General features: G+C 43.2%; 1 protein-coding gene across 4 annotated transcripts; it reads left to right on the plus strand.

Moving 5' to 3' along the window:
• The first annotated feature begins 1,455 nt into the window (after nucleotides 1-1,455).
• MOCS1 (molybdenum cofactor synthesis 1) lies at nucleotides 1,456-27,205 on the plus strand. 4 transcript variants are annotated; one of them, XM_075863482.1, is made up of 11 exons: nucleotides 1,456-1,649; nucleotides 11,829-11,964; nucleotides 12,292-12,459; nucleotides 13,264-13,428; nucleotides 14,474-14,535; nucleotides 16,493-16,604; nucleotides 18,310-18,422; nucleotides 18,788-18,898; nucleotides 19,406-19,526; nucleotides 19,676-19,723; nucleotides 25,553-27,205. In XM_075863482.1, the coding sequence occupies exons 1-11, from the start codon at nucleotides 1,521-1,523 to the stop codon at nucleotides 26,365-26,367; spliced, it is 1,980 nt and encodes a 659-aa protein (XP_075719597.1). In that variant the 5' UTR covers nucleotides 1,456-1,520; the 3' UTR covers nucleotides 26,368-27,205. The 4 variants fall into 4 exon arrangements, with proteins under 4 accessions (XP_075719597.1, XP_075719600.1, XP_075719598.1 ...); XM_075863485.1 differs by having other exon boundaries at nucleotides 19,676-19,739; nucleotides 25,553-25,642; XM_075863484.1 differs by lacking the exon at nucleotides 1,456-1,649 and adding an exon at nucleotides 11,464-11,571.
• The last annotated feature ends 765 nt before the right edge of the window (nucleotides 27,206-27,970 follow it).

Consider the following 27,970-nt stretch of genomic DNA (forward strand, 5'->3'; position numbering starts at 1 on the left):
GTGGGTACTGTGCGGCAGAGTAATGTGGGTATTGTATGGCAGAGTAATGTGGGTATTGTATAGCAGAGTAACGTGGGTATTGTACGGCAGAGTAATGTGGGTATTGTAAGGCAGAGTAATGTGGGTACTGTGCGACAAAGTAATGTGGGTATTGTATGGCAGACTAATGTGGGTATTGTATGGCAGAGTAAGGTGGGTATTGTATAGCAGAGTAAGGTGGGTATTATATGAGAGAGTAATGTGGGTATTGTATGGCAGAGAAATGAGGGTATTGTATAGCAGAGTAATGTGGGTATTGTATAGCAGAGTAATGTGATTATTGTATAGCAGAGTAATGTGGGTATTGTACGGCAGAGTAATGTTGGTATTGTGTAGCAGAGTAAAGTGGGTATTGTATGGCAGAGTAATGTGGGTATTGTATAGCAGAGTAATGTGGGTATTGTATAGCAGAGTAATGTGGGTATTGTGTAGCAGAGTAATGTGGGTATTGTATAGCAGAGTAATGTGGGTATTGTATGGAAGAGTAATGTGGGTATTGTGTAGCAGAGTAATGTGGGTATTGTGTAGCAGAGTAATGTGGGTATAGTATGGCAGAGTAATGTGGGTATTGTATAGAAGAATAATGTGGGTATTGTGTAGCAGAGTAATGTGGGTATTGTATAGCAGAGTAATGTGGGTATTGTATGGCAGAGTAATGTGGTTATTGTATAGCAGAGTAATGTGGGTATGTGGGTATTGTGTAGCAGAGTATTGTGGGTATTCTACGGCAGAGTAATGTGGGTATTGTGTAGCAGAGTAATGTGGGTATTGTGTAGCAGAGTAATGTGGGTATTGTGTAGCAGAGTAATGTGGGTATTGTGTAGCACTTCTCCTGAGGCATTTTCATCTAAATACTAAAAAGGAATACTGATGATAATAGTAATAATAATAATAATTATAATAATAATAATGATGATAGTAACAATATAATGCATACAGGAGGAGAGGTGGGGTGTCATCCTTATTTTGAGCTAATAATTAGGATTGCTGAGTTGCCCCTAGTTTCATGCTATAAGGGGCAAATTAACTAAATTCGTTTTTCTTAGCTCCGCTGCCTCATTGCAACACAGCTGTCTAGTGCAGTGAGTCCAGCAGCCAACAGGGGGAGCCCACCCTCACTTTCCAAGCAAAACCAAACATGCGTCCGAAGATAATCTCGACACAGGGTAAACTACAACTCCCAAAAAGCACCGCAACCCGGAAGTGCATGCTGCCGCTCATTGGCTGTTGGTGTGACAGGCGAGACTTTCATTGGGTGTTGATGTGACAGGTGAGACTTGCATTGGCTGTTAGAGTGACAGGCGGAAATTTGCGATTAGGTTATGGTTTGACGGGAGGGAAAGTGATTGGCTGTTGGTGTGACAGAACGGACGATGATTGGTTGTAAGTAACAGTGTGGACTGTGATTGGCTGTCTTTAGGAGTTGGTAGTGGAGAGTGAGGGCTGAAGATCGGCCGCTCAGCTCCAGCACAGCCCGGGACATGGCAGCGAGCGGAGGACGGGTGTGCGGGCTGCTGCGGGGCAAGTATCTCCAGATCAGACCCTGGGGAGTCTGCAGGAGAAGCTGCGTGTCCGGAGCGCCAGCGGTGGAGGTGCCCAACAATGTGCAGGTGAGATCCCCGCGATCCTCTGCTCCTGCGGCTTCTCTCTTCTCTGCTCCTGCGGCTTCTCTCTTCTCTGCTCCTGCGGCTTCTCTCTTCTCTGCTCCTGCGGCTTCTCTGTCTCCTCTTCTCTGCGGGTTCTCTCTTCACTGCTCCTGCGGCTTCTCTCTCTTTTCTCTTCACTGCTCCTGCGGCTTCTCTCTCTCTCTCTCCTTCACTGCTCCTGCGGCTTCTCTCTCTCTCCTCTCCACTGCTCCTGCGGCTTCTCTCTCTCTCCTCTCCACTGCTCCTGCGGCTTCTCTCTCTCTCCTCTCCACTGCTCCTGCGGCTTCTCTCTCTCTCTCTCTCCTCTCCACTGCTCCTGCGGCTTCTCTCTCTCTCTCTCCTCTCCACTGCTCCTGCGGCTTCTCTCTCTCTCTCTCTCTCCTCTCCACTGCTCCTGCGTCTTCTCTCTCTCTCTCTCTCTCCTCTCCACTGCTCCTGCGTCTTCTCTCTCTCTCTCTCCTCTCCACTGCTCCTGCGGCTTCTCTCTCTCTCTCTCCTCTCCACTGCTCCTGCGGCTTCTCTCTCTCTCTCTCCTCTCCACTGCTCCTGCGGCTTCTCTCTCTCTCTCTCCTCTCCACTGCTCCTGCGGCTTCTCTCTCTCTCTCCTCTCCACTGCTCCTGCGGCTTCTCTCTCTCTCTCTCTCCTCTCCACTGCTCCTGCGGCTTCTCTCTCTCTCTCTCCTCTCCACTGCTCCTGCGGCTTCTCTCTCTCTCTTTCCTCTCCACTGCTTCTGCGGCTTCTCTCTCTCCTCTCCACTGCTCCTGCGGCTTCTCTCTCTCTCTCTCCTCTCCACTGCTCCTGCGGCTTCTCTCTCTCTCTCTCTCTCTCCTCTCCACTTTTCCTGCGGCTTCTCTCTCTCTCTCTCTCTCCTCTCCACTGCTCCTGCGGCTTCTCTCTCTCTCTCTCTCTCTCTCCTCTCCACTGCTCCTGCGGCTTCTCTCTCTCTCTCTCTCTCTCCTCTCCACTGCTCCTGCGGCTTCTCTCTCTCTCTCTCTCCTCTCCACTGCTCCTGCGGCTTCTCTCTCTCTCTCTCTCTCCTCTCCACTGCTCCTGCGGCTTCTCTCTCTCTCTCCTCTCCTCGTGCGGCTTCTCTCTCTCTCCTCTCCACTGCTCGTGCGGCTTCTCTCTCTCTCTCCTCTCCACTGCTCGTGCGGCTTCTCTCTCTCTCTCCTTCACTGCTCCTGCGGCTTCTCTCTTCTCTGCTCCTCTCTCTTCTCTGGTCCTGCAGCTGATTTTTTTAATCATGGAGTGTCACAGACTTGTATCATTGCAGTTTTCCATTTGCGATCGTCACATTTTCACTGGGAAGGTAAAGCTTCTGTGGCTGAGATGAGACTGTGGATACAAGTGTCGCCGCAGCTTTACATTTGACAGTGTCGTTCAGTTAAACTTATAAAAATACAGAGACCCCCCCCCCCCCCCCCCCCCCCCGGCACTGAAGTTTGTATTGAAAGCGACAGTCGTGCGCCAACAGAAGTGAATGGAAATCGTTTAACTTGAATTCTGCGACTGCGGGGGGTAAATCCGCTCTGTAGACCTGTGACACTTCTATCTGTGAGGCGCAGCTAATCCCGCCCTCGTACATTATATAATTACTCTGGTTTTGCTGCTTTATTTGCCAATTGCGAGAGCTTTGTTTATTTCGTTCTTGTATGTGGGTCATGTGACCGTTGTGTAATCCGACCAGGGGCAAAACCCGCCTGGAGTTTATATGTTCTCTGGTTTCTGCCTACAGTGCAAATAAATATTAATAGACCCGTTCTAAATCAGAGTGTCAGTTCCACAGCGCAGGGAGTGAATAGCATTTATCTGTTTTAAGGGTAGGACCCCAGGTGACCCTGAGGCATCAACACTTCCTATGGGTGAGACATGTACCAGTAATATCACCCTAATGGAGGTGATTACTGTGAACTCCGCCTAATCTCAATTATAATACTTCAACGCCAACGCCCGATCCCCATTATATATAACTTTATATCATTAATCTCCAAAAAAAGTTGAGTCACTGTGTACATACATTACATTACTTATCCTGTACTGATCCTGAGTTATATCCTGTATTATACTCCAGAGCTGCACTCACTATTCTGCTGGTGGAGTCACTGTGTACATACATTACATTACTTATCCTGTACTGATCCTGAGTTATATCCTGTATTATACTCCAGAGCTGCACTCACTATTCTGCTGGTGGAGTCACTGTGTACATACATTACATTACTTATCCTGTACTGATCCTGAGTTACATCCTGTATTATACTCCAGAGCTGCACTCACTATTCTGCTGGTGGAGTCACTGTGTACATACATTACATTACTTATCCTGTACTGATCCTGAGTTACATCCTGTATTATACTCCAGAGCTGCACTCACTATTCTGCTGGTGGAGTCACTGTGTACATACATGACATTACTTATCCTGTACTGATCCTGAGTTACATCCTGTATTATACTCCAGAACTGCACTCACTATTCTGCTGGTGGAGTCACTGTGTACATACATGACATTACTTATCCTGTACTGATCCTGAGTTACATCCTGTATTATACTCCAGAGCTGCACTCACTATTCTGCTGTGGAGTCACTGTGTACATACATTACATTACTTATCCTGTACTGATCCTGAGTTATATCCTGTATTATACTCCAGAGCTGCACTCACTATTCTGCTGGTGGAGTCATTGTGTACATACATTACTTATCCTGTACTGATCCTGAGTTACATCCTGTGTTATACTCCAGAGCTGCACTCACTATTCTGCTGGTGGAGTCACTGTGTACATACATTACTTATCCTGTACTGATCCTGAGTTACATCCTGTGTTATACTCCAGAGCTGCACTCACTATTCTGCTGGTGGAGTCACTATGTACATACATTACATTACTTATCCTGTACTGATCCTGAGTTATATCCTGTGTTATACTCCAGAGCTGCACTCACTATTCTGCTGTGGAGTCACTGTGTACATACATTACATTACTTATCCTGTACTGATCCTGAGTTATATCCTGTATTATACTCCAGAGCTGCACTCACTATTCTGCTGGTGGAGTCATTGTGTACATACATTACTTATCCTGTACTGATCCTGAGTTACATCCTGTGTTATACTCCAGAGCTGCACTCACTATTCTGCTGGTGGAGTCACTGTGTACATACATTACTTATCCTGTACTGATCCTGAGTTACATCCTGTGTTATACTCCAGAGCTGCACTCACTATTCTGCTGGTGGAGTCACTATGTACATACATTACATTACTTATCCTGTACTGATCCTGAGTTATATCCTGTGTTATACTCCAGAGCTGCACTCACTATTCTGCTGGTAGAGTCACTGTGTACATACATTACATTACTTATCCTGTACTGATCCTGAGTTATATCCTGTGTTATACTCCAGAGCTGCACTCACTATTCTGCTGGTGGAGTCACTGTGTACATACATTACTTATCCTGTACTGATCCTGAGTTACATCCTGTATTATACTCCAGAGCTGCACTCACTATTCTGCTGGTGGAGTCATTGTGTACATACATTACTTATCCTGTACTGATCCTGAGTTATATCCAGTATTATACTCCAGAGCTGCACTCACTGTTCTGTAACCTATTAATCCATAACTAGAAATTAGCATTCAGGAGTCTAGGGAAGATGTGTCTATCCCCCCGCAGGAGCTTCTTATTGGTGGTCACACAACTTTCCCAGAAACAGATATAACTAGGCGACAGTGGAATCTCGTTCTTACATCTTGTCAGTTCTTCTCTTCTGCGTTTCTCCGGTTGGATCTGGATATTTCCTCGTAGATTATTTTCCCGCGTGACCGTCAGGGGTCTCCCCTAATGCGATGATTGAACCCCAGGAGTTCTGTGACGTCTCCTGTTCATGGTCCCCAGGTCAAAGTGTAAAATAATAATCATCCTGTAGACCAGTGACTTAAAGGGCCGGTGACCCCACAGACAGCAGCGTCCGTCACAAATACTGCACTGTCACTCATCTAATGGAAGAACTCTGCTGTCAGCCGCTCTCCAGCCTGAAATGGCTGATAACAGGGAGCAACAGAGTAAAATTGACAGTAATGCACCCTGCTTCTTCCATTTAACTCTCTGTGACCTGCACCCTACTCTCCTGATATGCTCTGTGCTGCTGTGGACATCTTTCACACTGAGAAATATTAGTAGCCGCTTTTCCCCATTACTCTGTGTGACCAGTAAAAGTTACAGACGAGACCTTTGGATTACAGATCTGGTAACTTTTACTTGCGGCTGTTAAATATTATCTCTCCGCAGCCGCACTTCTTATTGGCGGTTCTTTCTCCACCTGTGGACACATGATAAGGGGCCGTGCAGCCAGAGATAAGCGTGAACTGCCAGCCCTGTCCCCATTCATAACCCAAACTATGACCGTGGACTCCAACCTGTGGCTCTCCAGCTGTTGCTGTCAGTACATGCTGGGAGTTGTAGTTATGCGACAGGTTGGGGACCAGTGATCAGTTTATCCCCTCTAATCCGGCAGAAAAATCCCAAAATACGGAAGCTCTCCAGTAAATAAAAGCCCTAGAGTCATTATCTTGGGTTCAGTTGTTTCTTTGTTACATTTGTTTCTGGGAAAGCTGGGTGATCGCCCATACGGCCGCCATTGCAGCTCCAACTGGGATGATCACCCAACTTTCCCAGACTCCTGAATGGCAGATATATTCAGTGACATTAGAGTGCTGAGGGATTGACAGGGCATTACTAGCCTGGAATCTGACACCCAGCTTTCTCAAAGACTTAATTGACAAATCTGCCTAGGTGACGCACCCCCTTCAGATTTGCCATTCAGAAGTCTAGGAAAGCTGGGTGACAACCACTGATGAGTTACAGCTGCGCCCATATTAGTTGTCACCCAGCTTTTCTAGAAAATGATATAATTCTGAGTTTTGCACTGCTACTGTAACAGGTTTGGGGTTGATCATTTGATACAATGTAACAATCCGCCGTCGTCTGTCACTCGTAATCCGCTGTAATCCCGCCGCGGTATAACCTGAAGCGTCACATGTGGCGTCTATACAAGTGACTGGATTATCTCCGGATTTGTCGTGAATTTATCAGAAGATTCCGGCTGAGAACTGATTACAACAAGTGACTAGTAGCCTCGTTCACACAGCGCAGATTTGCTGCAGATTTCACCAGTTTGTTTTTTTTAAACCAAAACCAGGAACGGAACCTGAACAGAAGAAATCTATAAAGGAAGGTTTTCCAGCTCTGCTCTACTTGATCCAACTCTGTTATGGCCTAAAAAATGCAGCAAATCGGCAGCGTGTGAACGAGGCCGCAGAATGGAAGAATCCTCTGATCTCCTGTGTGGAGGACTGCTCCATTGGCCGCAACATTTAAAGGGGTTTTCCAATCCCTATGAATTGATGGCCTAACCTCCGACTGCCGGGACCCCCCTACCAATCAGCTGTTTTGAAGGGGCTGCAGCGCTCCAATGGGAGAAGGTTGTAACACTGAATCGCTGCTACATCTTTGTCGGCCATTCACAATACGACCAATGACCGGATTAAAGGGGAAGCGTTGATCGTACGAGCGCTGCGGCCCCGATCAAAACCGCTAATCAGGGGCGGTCCTGGCAGTCGGACCCCAACTGATCAGATATTGAAGGCCTATCCTGAGGATGGGGACTGGAAAACCCCTTTAAGGATTTGACCAAATAAATTTAGATTAATCCCTGTTCTGTTTTATTATTTTCGACTATTTGTTTTTGTTACTTTTTTTATTTTTATTACTTTACCTGCATCTTTTTCTTTTTTTTTTTTTCTGCCATGTTCTAATCTTCCCTGTGAGAATTGTGTTCCGTCACTTTAAAAAATATATATTTATTCTACCTTTTTTGTTTTTTTTTGTATGTAATTCTTTTAATTTTCTATTTATTATTATTATTATTATTATTATTATTATTCCTGAGTTTTTTTGTTTTTTTTTTTGTTTGTTTTTTTTAAATGTATTACGACCTTCCCGGTTGGTTGTGTTTCTGGTGCGGTAATTCTCAGTAGATTCTGATGACTGTTACGTTTCCTGGTGACGGCGCTTCTTTTCTCGTATGGATGATAAAGCGCAATAGTTTGTATTCATTTCTACAGCTTGTCATATTTGTCATTATTCCAATCACCTGGAAACCCGGCTAATCCATCCAAAATATTCCCCTGCTGGATTATGGGAGAAATGACCTGGTAATCCAGCGCTGGCATCTCCGGCCTGATTTATGGGGGGTGCACGCCTCCGGAACCCGATCACGGTCCCCAAATGTTCCAATATATGTCCAAGAACAGGCAGCGCTCCAATCAAAGTGAAAAAATGGATTTTTGTTTGCCCTCGTGCAACGTTTCGGCTCCACCGCAGGAGCCGTTATCAAGCACGTGATTCGTGTACAAAACAGTGGTATAAATGGGGACTGCGCAAATAGTCCAAAAACAGTGGTGTGTATATGGGGACTGCACAAATAGTCCCAAAACAGTGGTGTAAATGGGGACTGCGCAAATAGTCCCAAAACAGTGGTGTATATGGGGACTGCGCAAATAGTCCCAAAACAGTGGTGTATATATGGGGACTGCACAAATAGTCCCAAAACAGTGGTGTATATATGGGGACTGCACAAATAGTCCCAAAACAGTGGTGTGTATATGGGGACTGCACAAATAGTCCCAAAACAGTGGTGTGTATATGGGGACTGCACAAATAGTCCCAAAACAGTGGTGTGTATATGGGGACTGCACAAATAGTCCCAAAACAGTGGTGTATATGGGGACTGCACAAATAGTCCCAAAACAGTGGTGTGTATATGGGGACTGCACAAATAGTCCCAAAACAGTGGTGTAAATGGGGACTGCACAAATAGTCCAAAAACAGTGGTGTGTATATGGGGACTGCACAAATAGTCCCAAAACAGTGGTGTGTATATGGGGACTGCACAAATAGTCCCAAAACAGTGGTGTGTATATGGGGACTGCACAAATAGTCCCAAAACAGTGGTGTATATGGGGACTGCACAAATAGTCCCAAAACAGTGGTGTGTATATGGGGACTGCACAAATAGTCCCAAAACAGTGGTGTAAATGGGGACTGCACAAATAGTCCAAAAACAGTGGTGTATATGGGGACTGCACAAATAGTCCAAAAACAGTGGTGTAAATGGGGACTGCGCAAATAGTCCCAAAACAGTGGTGTATATGGGGACTGCGCAAATAGTCCCAAAACAGTGGTGTATATGGGGACTGCACAAATAGTCCCAAAACAGTGGTGTGTATATGGGGACTGCACAAATAGTCCCAAAACAGTGGTGTGTATATGGGGACTGCACAAATAGTCCCAAAACAGTGGTGTATATGGGGACTGCACAAATAGTCCCATTAATACGTGATTAATACAAAAGAGTAAAAACTGCAACCGTATCATCAAATGACAATGTATATAAAAAATACTTCCAGTATCTTCACCTCACGCTCAAACTTCATATATTTGTAAACCTTTCCAATAATCCGGCTCATCAGAAGTACCAAGGCTGCCGAATTATCCGAATTTTTCAGAGGTGTTTTTTTTTTTTTCCCTTTAATGTTTAGTAAAGTAAATACCATGAATTTCCTATAATCCGGGGCCCGATAGCCTGGAAATTGTAATCTGGCGCGGTCCGGCGTGGTCTGATGATGGATTATGTGTCTTCCTGTTGTGGATGACATGTGACGATGGCTGTAACATTGCTCGGGATGTCCGGTCATGTGACTGTCTGGTGGTCCGGACGCAGCGTCTTCATGGTCGGTGACCGTTACAATGTACTAACCGCGGTCGTTACGCTGTTTATTACGCAGTCATGTGACCTCCTTATCTATGGGGCCATTATTTTACAGGAATATGACAAATTTTATATTTATTTTTTTTTAAATCTAATTTAGAGAATTTCCCATAATCCCGCTTGATTTCACATTTTCAGACTCTTGGTTGTACATTAATAATCCAATACCGTGCAGTGCCGGACTCGTCTCCATCTCTCAAAGAAGAATTCCAATAATCTGGAAATGCAGCTAATCCTACAATCCATCAGGAGGTTCCACTTTTTCAGGACTTTTTTTTAATATCTTGAAAATGGTGAGGAGTTGAAATGCCAAATATATCTGCTTGCTGTCAGTGAATGAGAACACTTGTTTACATTCAGAAGCCGGTAGACACCTAGCCCTGCTCTCCGCTGAGAAGTAAATCCAATCATTCCCAGTCTAGACAATGCTCTGTGAGCTAAACAACCTGAACTCCAGACTGATACATTGTAGCAAACTACCAGAGCAATGTGTGCAGCAGCTGTGTCCAGACTGATACATTGTATCCACTTCTCAGCTGAGAGCAGAACTAGGTATGTACGGGGAATGCGGTCTCTGTATGTAAACAAGTGTTCTCGTTCACTGACAGCAATCGAATATCTTGAAAATGGTGAAGAATTGAAACACAAAGTATATTAGAAAGTTCTAGAACTTTTCCTTTATACAGAGATTATAATTTATCTACAATGAACCGTAAGATCCCTTTAAATAAAGTTGTGTTACCGTTCATGGTCGTCCGGTATTCCTGACGTTATTTCTATATATTTGGGACTTTGTTTCAAAACTCTTAAAGGGGACCTCACGTTATTATTTTCTTTTTAAAGGGAATCTTCAGGGTTTCCCGATACACTTGATAAGACATTGGCGCGCTGTGTTTCTTTAGTACAGGGAACTGATTTTCCATGAAACCAATCACATAACTGCAGGATATCTTCAGACGCTTAGCAAAAAAATCGGAAAATACAGAGCTTTTTTCAAGGGAAAACCTCTCCCAATTTTCAGACGTTTCTTTAAGGCACTCACAATTTTCGTGGCGTTTTTTTATGGCCGTTTTTGGAGCTGTTTTACTATAGTCTATGAAAAACTGCTCCCAAAACGTCTCCAGAAGTGACATGCACTTCTATTTCACAGACTTTTTTTTTTACGCGGCTGATTTTCAAAACGGCCGCGTAAAAAAACGGCCCGTCGGAACAGAACGCTGTTTTTACCATTGAAATCAATGGGCAGATGTTTGGAGGCGTTCTGCTTCTGATTTTTCAGCCGTTTACAGCCCAAAAATAAGCCGTGTGCACATACCCTGTCTCCGCTGCTCCCACTAGGGGGCGATCTGTGTACACTCAGGTGAATAGCAGCTGTGCACAGTTGTATATGGATTAAGCCCTCTAGTGGTGACATCAGGCAGTTTTTGCCACATTTTTGCAGTGATCAGTGACGGTTTTTGTTTTATTTGAAGACCGAGTTGCAGTGTAAAGCATGGGGGAGCAGAGTTGCAGCCTGCGTCGTTATTATTTATCGCATGAAGTTGTGTTGTTGCCATTTAGAATAAGGAAAAAAAAAGTTCTAAAATATAATTTATTTTCCAGAATTAGTAACTCTTTCATAACCTGAATGACAACTTGATTACCCGATCTTTTATGTCGCAGTGACAAAAAAAAAATAGAATAGTTGAAACGCTTGTTCCCCTTAACTTACCTGCCCTCCCCTCCCCCGACAGGTGCTCGCTGTTCTGCAACAAACATGTAAAACATTGCACAATACATACAAGTAAAGTTGTTCTCATTTGAAGCTGCTCCCCAGGCTCCTCCCCTTTGTTGAGGCTCCTCCCCTTGGTCTATTTGCCGCAGTTTCCTGATCACCTTCTCTTCCTTACTGGAGATTTATTTGCTTGTAGTTTATAATGATTCTGTCTGGACTGTAATATAAATCATCTCTTCATTTACGGACTTCCTGCTGAGCAATCCGAACAAGCAGAGCTGCAGTGTAAAACATGGGGAATAGGGTAACCGGCCTGAGCCTCTGATTAAACAGCAGGTTAATTTCAGACTCTCAGATGCAAATAGACAATGTGGCTAAACTGGAGGCATTTATCATAACTGGAGCAAACCTGTAGTGTAAAGCATGGTGAGGGGATAAAGCAGTGGTTTGTGCCTCTATTGAGATAGTGTTTGGTTTTCTGACCACCTCAGTTACACAGATTGATCTATTTTCTCCAAACAGGGTGAGGCCTATAAGACGACGTGTTTATCCACAATATTTTGATCTGCATTTTTTTTAATTTTATTTTTTAGGGCCTGTCCCCAAGCGCAGACAGAAAAAGCTTCATCCGAGATCACGCGCTGCCCTTCTCCGCCTTCCTCACAGACGGCTTTGGCCGCCAGCACAGTTACCTGAGGATCTCGCTGACTGAGAAGTGTAACCTGCGATGTGAGTACAGTCGTGCTGGACCGGCGGGATTCATGGGCCCCCTAATAAGTCATTGTGACTGTTCTGTTATCTCCCAACTCACAAACAGCAGAGCAAAACTGAACTTTGAGAGCACTCAGGGCAAGGTGTCCCCGCAGTGGTGGTGGTGGTGCTGCGCCGGTGTCCCCGCAGTGGTGGTGCTGCGCCGGTGCCCCCGTAGTGGTGCTGGTGCCCCCACAGTGGTGCCCTTTTCTGAGTGTCTATTTTGCAGGTCATTATTGGGTTGAGCATCTTGACGCTTTTGCTGGTGATATTGGCGCTAATGTTTGGGCGTGAATACTTTTGCAGGTCAGTATTGTATGCCAGAAGACGGCGTGAAGCTGACGCCAAAGAGTGAACTTCTCACCGCTCAGGAGATCCTCACCGTGGCCAGACTGTTTGTACAGGAAGGAGTGGACAAAATCCGTCTGACCGGTGGGGAGCCGCTCATCCGACCAGACGTGGTGGATATCATAGGTGAGGATCTGCTCCTCGTGTTCTCCTGCAGGACACAGATCTACAGAAGGAGTCAGACACCAAAACATCGTAATCATTAACCATTTCCAAAACTTCTTCCAGACGCTGAAAACCCGTCCTGTTGCTAGTTGGAAACCATCAACAAGCAGGCCAGCTGCTGGTGATAGATCTTGTTAGGGCTTTACTTTATTCTCCTTATGGTTTATGTGAATAACAAGGGTAGCGCAACTTATTGAACGGTGCTCCGTGGCGGGGGGAATTGAGGGGGAAAAAGAACCAATCAGACCTAAAGTCCAAACACAGCAGGACATCATTATGCACTCAAAGACACATAATAAGCATAAAAGATCAATCAACAGCAGCTTGCTGACAGTTTCCACGCAGCATCTATAGATTCTTTTTGCATCTGCAGGGGGAAGGGGGTTTCTCCTGACTTTTTTCCATCTCAAGTCTATAGTCCACTTAAGAGACCGGATTCGTGCTTTACAGTACAAGATCCTAAATGGCCCTCAAAGTGCCATCGAGGGACCTAAAAAAACGGGACCCCTCCCCCTCTGTTTAGTAAGAGAGCCCCAGCTTCTTGGCAGTCGGGTCACTGCAGGGGTGGGTGTATATGACTAGACATTTGTGTGTTTGGAGCCCCCTATGTTCAGCTTTTGGAATTACTCATCCATTCTGCAAACTGCACTCAATTTAAAGGGACCTCACCCAGTGCCTGGTACCATTTAATAATGGGGGGGGGGGGATTTGCCCTCCCACATTTTTTATATATTTTATTTTTGTTTGTTTTCCACCCTATTGTAGCACAACTGAGGAAGCTGGAAGGGTTAAAAACAATCGCGCTGACGACAAATGGCATTAACCTGGCGCGGCTGTTACCCAAACTGAAGGAGGGCGGACTGGACGTGCTGAACATCAGCCTGGATACGCTGGTGCCCGCCAAGTTCGAGTTCATCGTGCGCAGGAAAGGTGGGTGCGGCTTCTGAATACGGGAGCGGCGGTTAGAAAATCGGTAGAAAATCTGATGCCTGGGCTGTGGTGTTGGTGCAGAGTCTTGCGTCACTTTGGCGCGGTGTAGGTGCAGAATCGGTCATCACTTCGGCGCGGTGTTGGAGGGTCGGCTCCCGGTCTCTTCTGTTATAACGGTCTACCAATATATCCTCCGCTATTCCTTGATTGCTAATATCCGGTTCTATAGGTCAATGCTGCTGTTATACGGAATGGCGGAGGTAATAAATGGCGCAATGACATCCGACAACTGGTTCCTGTTGTCTCTACGGCGTGATATGACCTGAGCGCAGCAGCATCCGCGATCATTATGGTGCAGGGACCTGGCGGTGATGTTCAGGCTGCTCCTGCGGGCTCTGTGTAGGGCAGGTGGAGGAGGTCACGGTGCAGCATAAGAGAAGATCTAGATGTTAAATTCTGCTGCGCAATTCTACTTATCAGGAACAGCCGCGCGGCCCCCGGATTCGCACCGACACCGTAATCTCCGGTCCGCAAAATCAAAGGAAATGTCCCCGTCCATAAAACCTTCTATAGGGAGAGAAAGAAAGTGATTGACAAGAACCGCATAGTCTGATCCGAGTCACGTGACTATGCAGGACGCACTGCGCGGATCAAGTAGCATTGTAGCTGTGGGCGATATGATGTCACTGACAGTACTGCTCCTGGCCACTAGATGGCAGCAGGAGACTGTAGTTGCAGAATGTGTCTCTGCATGAAGTTCCTTCACATCTTGTGATCTTCCTCATTGGATGTTTTACCAGGTGCCTTATAGATGTAGCAGAGCTGAGTCCTTGATGATAATGAATATTTGTTATTTTAATAATAATAATGATTATTTTTTTGTTTATTATTAGTTATTTTTTTATGTATTCTTTTTTTATTTGTTGTTTTATTAATAATAATTATTGTTATTTGTTTTTTTAATTTGTTTTATTTATTGTTTATTATTTATTTGTTTATATTTGTTTTATTATTATTTATCTTCTATTTTCATCTGTTTCTCCAGGTTTTCATAAAGTCCTGGAGGGCATTCACCGTGCGGTGGAGCTGGGTTACAATCCTGTGAAGGTGAGATTCCTGCAAACCTCAACACTAGTAAATTGTGATCGCCTGCCAGTGCGGCGCGCCATTGTGTCCCCCTGTGTGCGGCGCGAAGACCAAACACGACACGCAAAGTGTATGGCGCAATCAGGCACAAGTCAGGACCCTGACAGCCGGGGACCCGGAGGACAAGACAGGGGGGGTTTATTATCGCTTCTGTCTTATTTAACCCCATGCCGCTGCCTCTATTAGACCCGGTGATTGCTGGGCGCCATCCGGCATGGGCAGAGCTGCTGGGCCTCAGATCAGCTCTGCCAGTGTCGGATGTCCCCAGAGGGGCTTTTTCCCCATCTATCTGGAGCTTCTATAGAGGCCTCGGCTACAGTGAAAAACGACGTAATAAACAAATATAAAAATCTATAAAAGAATAAGGAAAAAAAACACACTGCGCCAAATTGTTTCCGCCATATTGAAACAAAATAGGGAAGCCGTTTTAATACTGTATTTGTGTGAATTTGCAAATAGAAAAAGTTAAAACTAGAAAAAAAAAGAATTTTTGTACAATTTACTCCTAATAAGACAAAAATAATTACTATAAACAAATGATACACGCACGTCCTAAACGAAAAACGTCCCTTTAATGTCAATTTGCATAAGCCCCGCCTCCTTCCAGCGCTCTTCACAACCTGTTGAGAGTTCGGCCTGAAAGGACTTTTCTACAGCCGTTTCCCTAAAGCAGAAAATCCCTTTACATTTCCGCCAGATTATTGTTCATTTCCAGCGTATGTTTAACACGGTGACGTCTCATCTCATCCGGGACGTGTAATAGATTGTACTCCTCTATAGATCTGTACACCCAGTGCTGCCTGTTTCATGAATAGAATGCAAGAGGGGCAGTGAAGACTGACACACAGGGAGGAGTCAGGAATCGGCAGAGCAATAAAAATAACTACAGAACACTGATTTGTAGGCCATTCAGGGTCTCTAAAGTTGGGTGACTATCACTATTGGGACTGTAATGGACAATATAAGTGATTCTTACCGTTCATTAGACAGATCGAGATATTTTGGGTTTTTTTTTTTTTTTTTATATTGCTAGGAGTTGTAATTCTTTTTTGTAGACTGCAGCATCAGAAATTCTTTCTATCACCTGTAGGTGGCGCCAGAAGCCACAGCAATGATTTTTTTTTTTTTTAAATTTTAATTTCATATATAATATATTTATTTTTTTATTACTTTCCTAGCTTTTTGTATTTTTATCGTGGTTTTTTTTTTTTTTTTTTTTAATGGTTTTTCTTGCTTATTCTCTGTAGAAAACACGAGTCGATCTCTGGAAATGACATTATTTTCGGTCAATACGATGTGATAAAATGCAAAATCTGTTCCCCCGCCAAGAATCCCCGTGCGGTGTGCGTGTCTGGAGCCTCGGCGCTTGGCTCGGACCCATCGCAGGGAGCGGGGCGGGGGCCTCTCTACAACCTCCTTACACCTCTGCATTAATGAGGATTTTTACTACGTGCTAAGATAAATAATCCGAGAGCGTCGCTTGTAAACCGGCTGGTCGCAGGCGCCCGTCTCCACTCTCTGCGCCCGTCCGTTTTCTTTCTTTTAATTTGTTTAACATGTTTGCTTACAATGTATACACCTCTATCTCCCAAATGTTGCTTCTTAAAGGGGAACTCCAGTCACACCCAGAGCTGCGTAGAGCGCAGTGCATTGTGGGAGCTTAACAAAGCATTTACGCCCCAGTCTGCCATCTCATTGCTTGTGAATGCCGTAAGCAACCAGTAGGATTACAAACGCAGCTTTGGATGTGACTAGAGTATAACCTGTCGTACAAGGCAAAGGGCTTACAAAGTGGAGAATAAAAATACGCTCTGCACACCCCCAAAGCTTGTCACATTGCAGTGGGGCTCAGTTTGGGGACACTGGGGTTCATCCATTCTTCTCTATTGAGACCCCCTCCATCTTTGTATTGGCGCAGGTCAACTGTGTGGTCATGAGAGGGTTAAATGAAGATGAGCTCACGGACTTTGTTGCGCTGACGGAGAAGCAGCCGCTGGAGGTGCGGTTCATTGAGTACATGCCGTTTGATGGTGAGTGGGTAACAATAGGGTCACTGCCACTGCTAAATAGGGAACTGGAGAAATTTTGGTGTGGAAACTGTCAGCAAGTAGGATAGCTGCTGTTGATAGATCTTACTATGGCTTTCAAAAAAATATATCTCTATATATAATTTGTCCCGTTAAATACATGATACTTATTAAGATAAACATCCAATAAGTGTTATTAGCAGAGTAATAGGGTATTCATGGGGTAATGAGGCGACTGCGGGAAGTATTAGGGGAGAATTTTGCAAAATCACAGCAAAACTGCAGCACTTTGTTACGTTTTCGTAGCAAATCTGGTGAACGTGACTTGACCGCACCGTCTGAATATACCATTAAGGTGTTAATGAACTGATCAGACCCACAGCCCATTCACAGCAGGATACTCTTCCTAGAGAGACACAAGAATATTAGATCAGTCAACGGCATGTTGTTGATGGTTTCCGGTTAGATAAATCATTTTTTGCTGATTACGAAGCCGTGTTATTCACACATGCAGCTTCACTTTGGAGATCGAGAATTTGGGACCTGAATCTGCACTGCGTTTTCCTTCTCTTGTATCTCTAAGTAGCCACCGACACACAATTTAAGCCCAAAATGGTTGCAGCACATTCTGAACTTTTCTTCTGGGAAGTTTGGACTATACACCAGGAACCGTACAGTCATCTGATGTAGGAAAAACTCACCCCCTGCATTATTGGAGCTTGGCTAAGTTGTTAGAGGTGTGTCTGTCCACAAGCTTGCTAACTGTTTCTAATAACAACCAGCAGAATAGTGAGTGCAGCTCTGGAGTATAATACAGGATGCAACTCAGGATCAGTACAGGATAAGTAATGTAATGTATGTACACAGTGACTCCACCAGCAGAATAGTGAGTGCAGCTCTGGAGTATAATACAGGATGTAACTCAGGATAAGTAATGTAATGTATGTACACAGTGACACCACCAGCAGAATAGTGAGTGCAGCTCTGGAGTATAATACAGGATGCAACTCAGGATCAGTACAGGATAAGTAATGTAATGTATGTACACAGTGACTCCACCAGCAGAATAGTGAGTGCAGCTCTGGAGTATAATACAGGATGTAACTCCGGATAAGTAATGTAATGTATGTACACAGTGACACCACCAGCAGAATAGTGAGTGCAGCTCTGGAGTATAATACAGGATGCAACTCAGGATCAGTACAGGATAAGTAATGTAATGTATGTACACAGTGACTCCACCAGCAGAATAGTGAGTGCAGCTCTGGAGTATAATACAGGATGTAACTCCGGATAAGTAATGTATGTACACAGTGACACCACCAGCAGAATAGTGAGTGCAGCTCTGGAGTATAATACAGGATGCAACTCAGGATCAGTACAGGATAAGTAATGTAATGTATGTACACAGTGACTCCACCAGCAGAATAGGGAGTGCAGCTCTGGAGTGTAATACAGGATGTAACTCAGGATCAGTACAGGATAAGTAATGTAATGTATGTACACAGTGACACCACCAGCAGAATAGTGAGTGCAGCTCTGGAGTATAATACAGGATGTAACTCAGGATCCGTACAGGATAAGTAATGTCATGTATGTACACAGTGGTCAGGACATGGAGGTACTACATCACCAGAGCAGTAATGTGGGGTACACACTGTTCGTCTTTTGTTCTGTAATTGGAAGACGCTGCTGTCTTTTATAATAGGCAACAAATGGAACTTCAAGAAGATGGTGAGTTACCAGGAAATGCTGGACACTATCCGACAGAAGTGGCCGGAGTTAGAGCAAGTCCCTACTGAGATAACCAGCACCTCCAAGGTACAGGGGACCCTTTTACTTCTAGCTGTAATTATTTTGTTTATCTACTGTGCCTTTAATTAAAGGTATAGTAACCCCTTTCTGCTTGTACTAAATAAGAGCTTTATGAATAATGATATTTTTGGGTGGCTGGATATCTAGTAATACAAGTAAAGCTCATCTGGGGGCTCCTGGTTCATGAATATAATGATAGAGCTACAGTGAAGACTGACACACATGCAGACTGGGGGGAAGGTTATTGCATGGCATATGTTTATACTATATATATATATATAATATAAAAATTCACCTAAAAATGACTTTTTTTGGGGGGGGCTGGGATTCTTTAAAACCCATGTTAACGGTACGTTGCACGCTGTTTTTAGGCCTACAAAGTGCCGGGCTTCCAGGGCCAGATCGGGTTCATCACGTCCATGTCTGATCACTTCTGCGGGTCCTGTAATCGGCTGCGGATCACGGCTGATGGCAATCTCAAGGTGCGGTCACCATCTAATGCCAGTGTTGGCTGGTAATTTAAGGACTTTAACACTAAGGATACAAGGTGGTTCTGTTTTTAGTGGAGTTTTTTTTGTATATGAATGCAGCTCTGGATCTAACTAGAGCATAACAATTTTTAGGCTTTAGATGTGACTGGAACATATGAATTGTTAATGCAGCTCTAGATGTGACTAGACAATATGAATTATTAATGTAGCTCTAACTGGGGCATAAAAATTGTAAATGCAGCTCTGGATGTGAATAGAGCATAAGACTTGTGAGTGAGGCTCTTGATGTTACTGCAGAGTAAGAATAAAACATGCAGCAGTAAGTATCACTATAATGACTGGATATAAATTGGTAATTTGATGTGGATATGACTGGATTATAAGAAGTATGAATGCAGCTCTGGCTGTGACTGGAGCATAAGATATGATCTACCTTAATGTAAGTGATTGATAATTTACAGAGCATTTCTCTGATTTCATCTTTATTTCCATGCACAGGTTTGTCTCTTCGGGAACGCTGAAGTGTCTCTCCGGGACTGGCTGCGTACGGGGGCGAGCGAGGAGGAGCTGGTACAAGTTATTGGGGCGGCTGTCGGGCGTAAGAAGAAGCAGCATGCGGGTAACTTAACTGTCCTGTACATTAAAAAAAAAAAATTGTTCATAGTTTACATCCCCGTACAGACCTTCTCACAGAGCTGATGGGTTTGTTACAATGTATCAGAGTATGAATTCTATGACTGATAATAGGTCTCCGTTTTCTGTACGCAGGTATGTTCAGCATCTCCCAGATGAAGAATCGTCCCATGATCCTGATTGGTGGGTGACAAAACCTGTACGTAAGGGGGCCGCATGGGCATTACTACTAGTCATTGTGTTCGAGGCAGTGAAGCCACAACTTTATATTCTCTGACCACAGAGTCCACGTGAATGAAAGTCCCGCATTGTTGTCATTAATTCTCATTACTTTTTTGCTGTTTCCACTTCTGGTGTTACATAGGACTGCAGGTAACACTACTACATTATCTGTAGTCAGAGAGTTATCACTGTGTTATCTGTGGTGTTACATAGGACTGCAGGTAACATCTACTACATTATCTGTACCCTGAAAGTTATCACTGTGTTATCTGTGGTGTTACATAGGACTGCAGGTAACATCTACTACATTATCTGTACTCAGAGAGTTATCACTGTATTATCTGTGGTATTACATAGGACTGCAGGTAACACTACTACATTATCTGTAATCAGAGAGTTATCACTGTGTTATCTGTGGTGTTACATAGGACTGCAGGTAACACTACTACATTATCTGTACTCAGAGAGTTATCACTGTGTTACCTGTGGTGTTACATAGGACTGCGGGTAACATCTACTACATTATCTGTACTCAGAGACTTATCACTGTGTTATCTGTGGTGTTACATAGGACTGCAGGTGACACTACTACATTATCTGTACTCAGAGAGTTATCACTGTGTGTTATCTGTGGTGTTACATAGGACTGCAGGTAACATCTACTACATTATCTGTACTCAGAGAGTTATCACTGTGTGTTATCTGTGGTGTTACATAGGACTGCAGGTAACATCTACTACATTATCTGTACTCAGAGAGTTATCACTGTGTTATCTGTGGTGTTACATAGGACTGCGGGTAACATCTACTACATTATCTGTACTCAGAGTTATCACTGTGTTATCTGTGGTGTTACATAGGACTGCAGGTGACACTATGACACTGTTTGTGCTCCTTGTCCTCCCGTGTGTTGTGGCGCTGGGTCTTCTCACGTACACGCACAGATTACAGATCTGCTCATCCTGGATCGGCTCAGTCAGGTTTTGGCTTCTTTATAACAGCGATGGTTTTTCTCGTGTCGCTGCGTGGTATAATACGCCGCCGCGCTCCGGTACTGGGGAGTCTCCAGACGCTCAGCATCCGATATTGGCTGTAAAGTTGTTGTTTGTTTTTCTTTATAACGTTTTTGGAAAGGCGCTGAACTCCCGACCGCAAATTATCTTAATGATATCTCGGCGCTGACACTAAAAATAACTTGTGGTCGCAGAGAATGAAAAACACGTCCTGGGATTTATTATCATGCGGAGGAATGATAGCGGCAGAGCGCGCTGCAAATTGTGGAGAACGGGCGGCCGGGGCAGAGGGCTTAGTCTGGGGGGGGTGAAGATGGTCCGCGGCGCTCCGCAACCTATTGCTCCAGGAAGGGGATGGGGTAATGCCCGGACTCCACATGGCTTGATGTTGGGCGCAAATCTCGCCAAATTCGTGTCATTACTGCGACCTCCACGCGACCTTAATGTTTCCTTTGACGAGAAATGTCACGTGACGAGCGCTGGAATTCCAATATGGATGACAATTTTTAAATTGTCGCGATTTGCCTGTAATGGTTTCCCTCAAAAATATCAAAATATTGAGCTCGCCCGTGAATTGCGGTAATTCTGAGATTTTAACGTAAATCACGGGCGCCACTGAGGCGTCCTAAACATAAGATAATAAATAGGAAGTCCTGGGATGTCCACGTGATCGCGATTATCTGAGCGTTACATCATTCCCGCAATATATTTACATTTTTCCCTGCATTGTATCCCTTCATGTCTAGCATATAAAACGTAAAGCAAAACTCCAAGATGGAGAACGCGTCCAAACCGGCATTTTTTTTTTCTCAGCCGCCATTTTTTTTTTCCCGCCGGGTTGCCACCTTTCCCTCCTTGACCTCCATCTTTCTTTCGATGCTATTCCTTTTTTCTCTCTTCGGCCGCCATCTATTTTTTTTTTTTTTTTTTTCGCTGCTAGTGATTTTTTTCCCCTCAGTCATCAACTTCTCTCCCTGCTCTTATACATCTAAAATAAAATGTAAATCCACCTTCCAAATCGTCCTTATTAAAAAAAAAAAAAAAACTCCCGTTTCCTGTATACAGCTCCTAGGTGGACCAATGTGTCGCCATGGTAACAGGTGGCAAACCAGCCCTGTGTAGACTGATCTTGCATTTCTATTCCGTTCCGCCTGACCCCTACTTTTTGCTAATAAACATTCAGTAGGATATGAAGAAGGACGAGACTCCATAGGCTATAACTGTAACCATAACTACACAGATCTGCACAGGAGCTGCGGACACAAAACGGTAGGAGATTTTTAATCGAGGCTTTTTACAAAGTTGGTCCATTTTTTTACTTTCGATATCCTGGAGGAATCTTGTAAACGCAGAATTCCCAGGTGTAGAGCGATTCAGATAATGGGAATATTTGAGGGAATTGTTATTTATGGGATTGTCCGCTCTGTTTTTGGAGGTTTACCTCTTACCCTCATTCCTGGGGCGACCACTTCTCCCCCTCCCAATGTTTGCATTGGACTCCATAATGCAGAGGAATTCTTGTCTTGTCTTACCCCGAGCAGAGGGCACAGAGGACGCTCGTAAATCTGCCGCCCTCCTCTCCAGACCCCTCGTTTTTAGGAATTTTATTCTTCAGAACATCAATGTGTCCTCCGAGGCCTGTAATTAGATTAGTAGCAGCGAATGGGTCAGAAAGGGAGTTTAAAGGTTAAATGTCACGCTTTTTGCTTTAATCGTCGGGTGCTGATCTTGAGTAACATCCTCTGTTCTATACCAGTGACAGCCGGAGCTGTAGTCACACCCAAAGCTGCATTTACAATTCCATCAGTTTGGCGCAGTATCTCCACCGAGTGTGCACTACTGCAATTCATGGTGGAAAATGTAGGGTTTGCAGAAAGCGCTACACAGTAGTCAAATCCTGATCTCCAAGCTGCTACTATCCAGAACGCAACGCAGCGCCAAATGGGATCTTGGTTTTGCTGCTAAAGGTCTGCAAATAAGTTACAAGTGACAAAATTGTGAACATAGCTTTGGATTTGATTGCAGTAAAGAACATGTTGTGGATCAGTACAGAGTGGTCAAATATGCAGCTGATTCTCTAATGTTTTGTAGGTTTTAGCTTTGGTTACAAAACATTAAAGTGTACAACATAAACTAATACTGCCCCCTATGGACAAGAATATAACTACTATAATACTGCCCCCTATGGACAAGAATATAACTACTATAATACTACCCCCTATATACAAGAATATAACTACTATAATACTGCCCCTATATACAAGAATATATCTACTATAATACTGCCCCCTATATACAAGAATATAACTACTATAATACTGCTCCTATATACAAGAATATAACTACTATAATACTGCCCCTATATACAAGAATATAACGACTATAATACTGCCTCCTATATACAAGAATATATCTACTATAATACTGCTCCTATATACAAGAATATAACTACTATAATACTGCTCCTATATACAAGAATATAGCTACTATAATACTGCCCTCTATATACAAGAATATAACTACTATAATACTGCCCCCTATGGACAAGAATATAACTACTATAATACTACCCCCTATATACAAGAATATAACTACTATAATACTACCCCCTATATACAAGAATATAACTACTATAATACTGCTCCTATATACAAGAATATAACTACTATAATACTGCCCCTATATACAAGAATATAACGACTATAATACTGCCTCCTATATACAAGAATATATCTACTATAATACTGCTCCTATATACAAGAATATAACTACTATAATACTGCTCCTATATACAAGAATATAGCTACTATAATACTGCCCTCTATATACAAGAATATAACTACTATAATACTGCCCCCTATATACAAGAATATAACTACTATAATATTGCCCCCTATATACAAGAATATAACTACTATAATGCTGCTCCTATATACAAGAATATAACTACTATAATACTGCCCTCTATATACAAGAATATAACTACTATAATACTGCCCCTATATACAAGAATATAACTACTATAATACTGCCCTCTATACAAGAATATAACTACTATAATACTGCCCCCTATATACAAGAATATAACTACTATAATACTGCTTCTATATACAAGAATATAACTACTATAATACTGCCCCAATATACAAGAATATATCTACTATAATACTGCTCCTTATATACAAGAATATAACTACTATAATACTGCCCCCTATATACAAGAATATAACTACTATAATACTGCCCCCTATATACAAGAATATAACTACTATAATACTACTCCTATATACAAGAATATAACTACTATAATACTGCCCCTATATACAAGAATATAACTACTATAATACTGCCCCTATATACAAGAATATAACTACTATAATACTACTCCTATATACAAGAATATAACTACTATAATACTGCTTCTATATACAAGAATATAACTACTATAATACTGCCCCCTATATACAAGAATATAACTACTATAATACTACTCCTATATACAAGAATATAACTACTATAATACTGCCCCTATATACAAGAATATAACTACTATAATACTGCCCCTATATACAAGAATATAACTACTATAATACTACTCCTATATACAAGAATATAACTACTATAATACTGCTTCTATATACAAGAATATAACTACTATAATACTGCCCCTATATACAAGAATATAACTACTATAATACTACCCCTATATACAAGAATATAACTACTATAATACTGCCCCTATATACAAGAATATAACTACTATAATACTGCTCCTATATACAAGAATATAGCTACTATAATACTGCCCCCTTTTTACAAGAATATAACTACTATAATACTGCATCCTATATACAAGAATATAACTACTATAATACTGCCTCCTATATACAAGAATATAACTACTATAATACTGCATCCTATATACAAGAATATAACTACTATAATACTGCCTTCTATATACAAGAATATAACTACTATAATACTGCCACCTATATACAAGAATATAACTACTATAATACTGCCTCCTATATACAAGAATATAACGACTATAATACTGCTCCTATATACAAGAATATAACTACTATAATACTGCCCCCTATATACAGGAATATAACTACTATAATACTGCCCCCTATATACAAGAATATAACTACTATAATACTGCCCCCTATATACAAGAATATAACTACTATAATACTGTCCCCTATATACAAGAATATAACTACTATAATACTGCCCCCTATATACAAGAATATAACTACTATAATACTGCCCCTATATACAAGAATATAACTACTATAATACTGCCTCTATATACAAGAATATAACTACTATAATACTGCCCCCTATATACAAGAATATAACTACTATAATACTGTCCCCTATATACAGGAATATAACTACTATAATACTGCCCCCTATATACAAGAATATAACTACTATAATACTGCCCCTATATACAAGAATATAACTACTATAATACTGCCCCTATATACAAGAATATAACTACTATAATACTGCCCCCTATATACAAGAATGTAACTACTATAATACTGCTCCTATATACAAGAATATAACTACTATAATACTGCCCCCTATATACAAGAATATAACTACTATAATACTGTCCCCTATATACAAGAATATAACTACTATAATACTGCCCCCTATGGACATGAGATATAGAGCTGCTCTTGTAATCTGTTGTTGTTGATTATTACATTATAGATCCACTCTCTTACCCTGGACTATAACTCCCATTTTCTCTATTTTCCAGGTCCGCCTCCTGCGTCGCTTTTGTTTCGGAGAATTCCTCGGGGCTTTTACTATTTAATGGAACAAATCAGAACATTTGCGGCCGCTGATAGACTGAGTTCAGGATTGCGCTGTCACTCCGCGCTGACGGTGTGGCGTACGAGGGGTGGAGATGAGGATTTCTTACCGTCTGATTTTAGGAAAATTCTAGCGAATACTTTGGTGCTTCCGCTGCGCCATTTCTGCAGTGGCCCTGATTATCCCGCCCCCCAGTCTCAGTGCCTTAATACTCCACGATCTTCCACTGACAATTTATCGGAAACGCACAATAATTCCCGTTTACAGGAAGCGTCTGAACACTTGACGCACGTTGACCAAGCCGGGAAGGTTCACATGGTCGATGTTGGAGAGAAGTCTAGCACCAGCCGCACCGCCGTCGCTACAGCCGTCATCCGCCTGGGGCCAAAAGTCTTCCGTCTTGTCCAGTCCAACCAACTCAAGAAGGGTGACGTCCTCACCGTGGCGCAAATCGCCGGAATCCTGGGCGCCAAACTGACCAGTCAGCTGATTCCTCTGTGCCATAACATTTCCTTGAGCCGGGTCAAGGTTTGCCTGGAACTCGACGCCACGCGTTTCGCAGCCGTGGTAACGGCCGAGTGTCGCACTCATGGTAAAACCGGAGTGGAGATGGAGGCGCTGACCGCGGCAAGCGTGGCCGCCTTAACGATCTACGACATGTGCAAGGCTGTCACTCACGACATGGTGATCGAAGAGGTAAAACTCGTCAGCAAGACCGGAGGGCAGAGAGGAGATTTCCAGCGAGGAGACGGAACCTGAGAGACGCGTTGGGGGCTCCGAGCGAGATCCTGCGCTTTCTTTATTGTGGTGCGGTCTTAAAGCGGTAGCTCCACTTCTGAACATATGTTTTTTACAGCTAAATCTAATCTACGTAAAACACTAAATTCTTTTTTTTTTTTTTTTTTTAAGCATACTTTCGTTTACTGATACTGTGTCATCTACTCCAGTTACATCCAGAGCTGCAGTAAAAATTCTGCCTGTCAAAATTCATCAGCGCTGTGATAACAGACCCCACCCCGACATCTTGACTGAGCTCCTTTAGCACATTGCATCCTTGGTGGTTTACATCAGACCTCAACATGGTGGATGGGTAGGAACACTACATTTCCCAGAATGCACTACAGTAGAAAATGCTCTTTACAGACACTAAACCGGCAGTTTTATACCTCCTGCTGTGAGCCCTACAGCTTGTGATTCTCCCATCTCTGGGTCCTATGAGCGTGTGATAATTGTGAATGCAGCTTTGGATGTGACTGTAGTATAAGACTATGTAAAGCAAAGTATTTGTAATGTCTTTTTTTTCAGCATGATATTTAGAATGCAAAATGATGTTCGAAAGTGAAGCTACACTTCTGGGCTAGAGCTTTACCTTATGGTGTGATGATACTAAAACGCACAATGCAGCAGCGGAAAATGTGAAAGAATGGAATAATCTTGTTACACGACTACATTTCTACCTTCGGGAGGACACGGCGTCTCGTGCCAGTTTCTTACTTCACTGGTGACAGTATTCTTATTTTTGTTGCGATACTGTTGCGTTTTCTATTATAGATCTGATACATTGTTGCTATATACAATATATGATCCCGTAATCGCTGCTGTGTACAGAGTCACGTTTTATATCAAGTGTTTGGCTGAGCTTCACTATAACGCGTGGTCAGGGCTGGATCCAGCGGGCCCCTGGGTAGATACTGGGGCCCTTTGACAGCTGATTTGCAGCACTTGACTTCCTCGCCGCTGCTCTATAAAGCATACAGGGGGCAAATCTGATCAGAAAAAGCGCCCCTAAAACAACTGCAGAAGACCGTAACCGCCACAGTTGGGGGAACTGTGGCGGTTACGGTCTACTGCAGTTGTTTTAGGGGCGCTTTTTATTATCACACCAGAGCTAGCCACAGTACCCCCATAACAGTAACTGCTCATGCCGCCCCATAACAGAACGAGGCAGGGTGCGCCCATAACACTCACAACCATAGCTACCCTGTATAAAAACCACAATCCTCCTCCATACCAGATACAACCAGTGCCCCCATAAGAGTGACCGCTACAATCCACCTCTATAACAATGATAGCCACAGTGGCCCCATAACAGTGGTATCTCCCCCAATAACTGTGGCCCCATAACAGTAACCGCTACAGTTCTCTCTTAACATAGTCTTGCCCCCTTTGAGCCACAGTGCCCACATAACATTTACAATCATTGCTCCCCCTGTAACTCTAGCAGCCGCAGTCGTCCCCCTGTAACATTTCCATCCATAGTCCCCGTCCCCCCCCCATAATACCGGCAGTCCTTGTAACATATTGTATGCGGTCCTACACTTGAATGGGAGAACACGGTCTAATGAGAATCCTAAACGCGTTA

The sequence above is a fragment of the Rhinoderma darwinii genome, chromosome 4 (genome assembly GCF_050947455.1).
Source record: "Rhinoderma darwinii isolate aRhiDar2 chromosome 4, aRhiDar2.hap1, whole genome shotgun sequence".
NCBI classification, from domain to species: domain Eukaryota; kingdom Metazoa; phylum Chordata; class Amphibia; order Anura; family Rhinodermatidae; genus Rhinoderma; species Rhinoderma darwinii.

What these genes read in the sequence shown, in the direction of transcription:
- MOCS1 (XM_075863482.1), top strand. Translation starts at nt 1,521, where the DNA reads ATGGCAGCGAGCGGAGGACGGGTGTGCGGGCTGCTGCGGGGCAAGTAT. An exon ending in GTTCATCGTGCGCAGGAAAG is followed by an intron (nt 13,429 to 14,473) that starts GTGGGTGCGGCT and finishes CTGTTTCTCCAG; the next exon opens with GTTTTCATAAAGTCCTGGAG. An exon ending in CGGCTGATGGCAATCTCAAG is followed by an intron (nt 18,899 to 19,405) that starts GTGCGGTCACCA and finishes TTCCATGCACAG; the next exon opens with GTTTGTCTCTTCGGGAACGC.